Source organism: Nansenia antarctica (assembly GCF_963989245.1).
Source record: "Nansenia antarctica genome assembly, chromosome: 20".
Classification (NCBI taxonomy): Eukaryota; Metazoa; Chordata; class Actinopteri; order Argentiniformes; family Microstomatidae; genus Nansenia; species Nansenia antarctica.
The window spans coordinates 721,329-723,828 of NC_137693.1; the positions used below are offsets into that span (position 1 = coordinate 721,329).

A 2,500-nucleotide genomic window follows, 5' to 3' on the forward strand; every position below is an offset into this window, starting at 1 on the left:
ATCTTGACTTTTCTGAGAAACTTTGACTGATCAGATGCGTCTGATGAACCTGTAAACTTTCTCCTTCTATAGAGGAAAATATTAAATATATTTTTCTTATACATCTTGAAACGAAACAGGCTGCCTTTATTGATAATTTGCTCTAACAAAACCCATCGTCGCCATGCCGATGTTGTTGACCATTCCTCTGCTTCTCTGCGCTGTGGCAGGCCTGAGTGCAGCGACAGGTAAGAGGGATTCACTACATGACTGCATGCTCCCTTCTATCCCTCCTTTCACTTACTAACTAACTATAGACGGTTTTCACAGTATCGACACATTTCTCCTTTCAGCCTCTCTAACCCCCCAGATAGTTCTGTGGTGTCAAGTGATGTTGATCTTGTTGTTGTGTGTAATAATAATATTTATTATTATTATGATTATATTATAATCATAATAATAATAACTATTATTTGTCTAGCACCCTTACTGCAAACGCTGCAGCTCAAAGTGCTTTAATCATTATATAATCATAATTTAATTATTTAGTCATTTAAAGGCAATATTAAAAAGATGGGTTTTTAGTCTTGACTTGAACATAATGTGCTGAGGTTGCATCCCTGATGTAAACTGGCAGTGAGACACAATCTGGGTGCATAAAATGAGAACGCAGCCTCACCAAAAATGATCTTCTTTTGTACATGTGGTACACAGAGAAAACCAGCGTCAGAAGACCTGCGAGCTCTATTGGGCTGATATGCTAGCAAAAGACCTGAGAGCTCTATTGGGCTGATATGGGTACCTGTACTGTAGCAATGACAATAAAGTCCATTCATTCATTCATTCATTCATTCATCATTCATGCTAGCAAAACACCTGAGAGCTCTATTGGGCTGATATGCTAGCTAAAGACCTGATAGCTCTATTGGGCTGATATGCTAGCAGAAGACCTGAGAGCTCTATTGGGCTGATATGCTAGCAGAAGACCTGAGAGCTCTATTGGGCTGATATGCTAGCAAAAGACCTGAGAGCTCTATCAGGCTGATATGCTAGCAGAAGACCTGAGAGCTCTATCAGGCTGATATGCTAGCAGAAGACCTGAGAGCTCTATTGGGCTGATATGCTAGCAAAAGACCTGAGAGCTCTATCAGGCTGATATGCTAGCAGAAGACCTGAGAGCTCTATTGGGCTGATATGCTAGCAGAAGGCCTGAGAGCTCTATTGGGCTGATATGCTAGCAGAAGGTCTGAACGTACCCTGGTGTACTCTGATTTGATTGTGTTTCAGTGCCAGTGTCTGACTGCTGGGCTGTGGTACACTGGTCTGTGTACGGCTCAAACCTCTACAAGTTCAACCCTGAAGAGACAACGTGGAGCGAGGCAGAGGTTTGTGTCCCATCCCTCCACCTCGCCTACTTCCCCGCAGTTAACACTACTAAACAGTTTACCTACTAAAAGAGCCGCCTCGCTGCTATTTACACACAACGACCACTAGTTGGCGCGTCTTGTAAATTAGCCTGCCTGCCTTCTACACAGAAAAAAACTGCAAAATAGCTTCATACTAGCTTATTCTGATGTGATTTTGAGAATGTAAGGATACCGGGTGGTAGAACGGCGACATATCTAGGAAAAGTCATGAAAGGAGGGTCCTGAAATTTGATCGAGTGCAAAGATATAACATTTTTCTGTACTCACAGGGGTCAAATGGGACCCCACCCATGGCTGTTCTTTAACAGCATAGGATTGGTCTAAGCAACCTTCCTCCCTCCCTCCCTCCCCCCCTTCCTCTCTCGCCAGCGTGCCTGCGTGCTCAACGGAGGGAACCTGGCATCTGTCCACAGCGTCGGAGAATACGACTTCATTCGGGACTTGATCCAGAAAAGCGCTGGCGCTGACAGCATCAGCTGGATCGGTGGTTGCGATGCTGTCCAGGTATGTTATTTACAATCTTTTATTTATCCTTACAGCTTAAACATTTAAAAAAAAATATATATATATGAGTTTCACATAGAAAAGGAGTATTTATTTGAAGTAAACCGTCAGTTTCTTTCTGACCTATATTTACATTTACATTTTCAATCCACCAGTCGTAGCAGGAAGAGTAATCTAGCTCAGGCCAGGGGCCACTGGGGCAGTCGTCGTGATAGAAGAAGAAAGCTTTTTGACACACGGGGAAACAGTACAAGGCGGGGGAAGTAGAACTCACAGTAGGAGACACAGTATTGGGGGAAAGCAGGTGTCTTCAGGAGGGACAGTTAAGGTGTAGCCTGAAGAGATGGAGGTCTTCAGTCTCCCACGGAAGATGGGGAGTCACTCTGCAGCTCTGACAGCCGTGGGAAGCTCGTTCCGCCAGCGGATGGTAGACAGGTAGGCCCAGTGAGGGCACTCCTACTCGAACTGGTAGTGTAGCCCCTGGAGCTCAGACACTGGTTATTCCGCACCCAAGCGACCCCAGGTGTCGTATTATGGTACTGCATGAGAGTTGGACTTCCTGGGGTGTGTGGGGGGGGGGGGGAAAGGGG

The 2,500-nt window shown here is 45.2% G+C and overlaps 1 protein-coding gene across 1 annotated transcript in view; it reads left to right on the forward strand.

The window, feature by feature from the left end:
• Positions 1-119: 119 nt before the first annotated feature.
• LOC308174829 (ladderlectin-like) overlaps positions 120-2,500 on the forward strand; it is a gene marked incomplete at its 3' end in the record, with an annotated part of 3,343 nt that continues 962 nt past the window's right edge. The window contains exons 1-3 of the mRNA XM_080549942.1: positions 120-227; positions 1,267-1,364; positions 1,776-1,910. Of these exons, the coding sequence (XP_080406068.1) occupies positions 164-227; positions 1,267-1,364; positions 1,776-1,910 (297 nt within the window). The 5' untranslated portion in view covers positions 120-163. The remainder of the gene's footprint in view (positions 228-1,266; positions 1,365-1,775; positions 1,911-2,500) is intronic.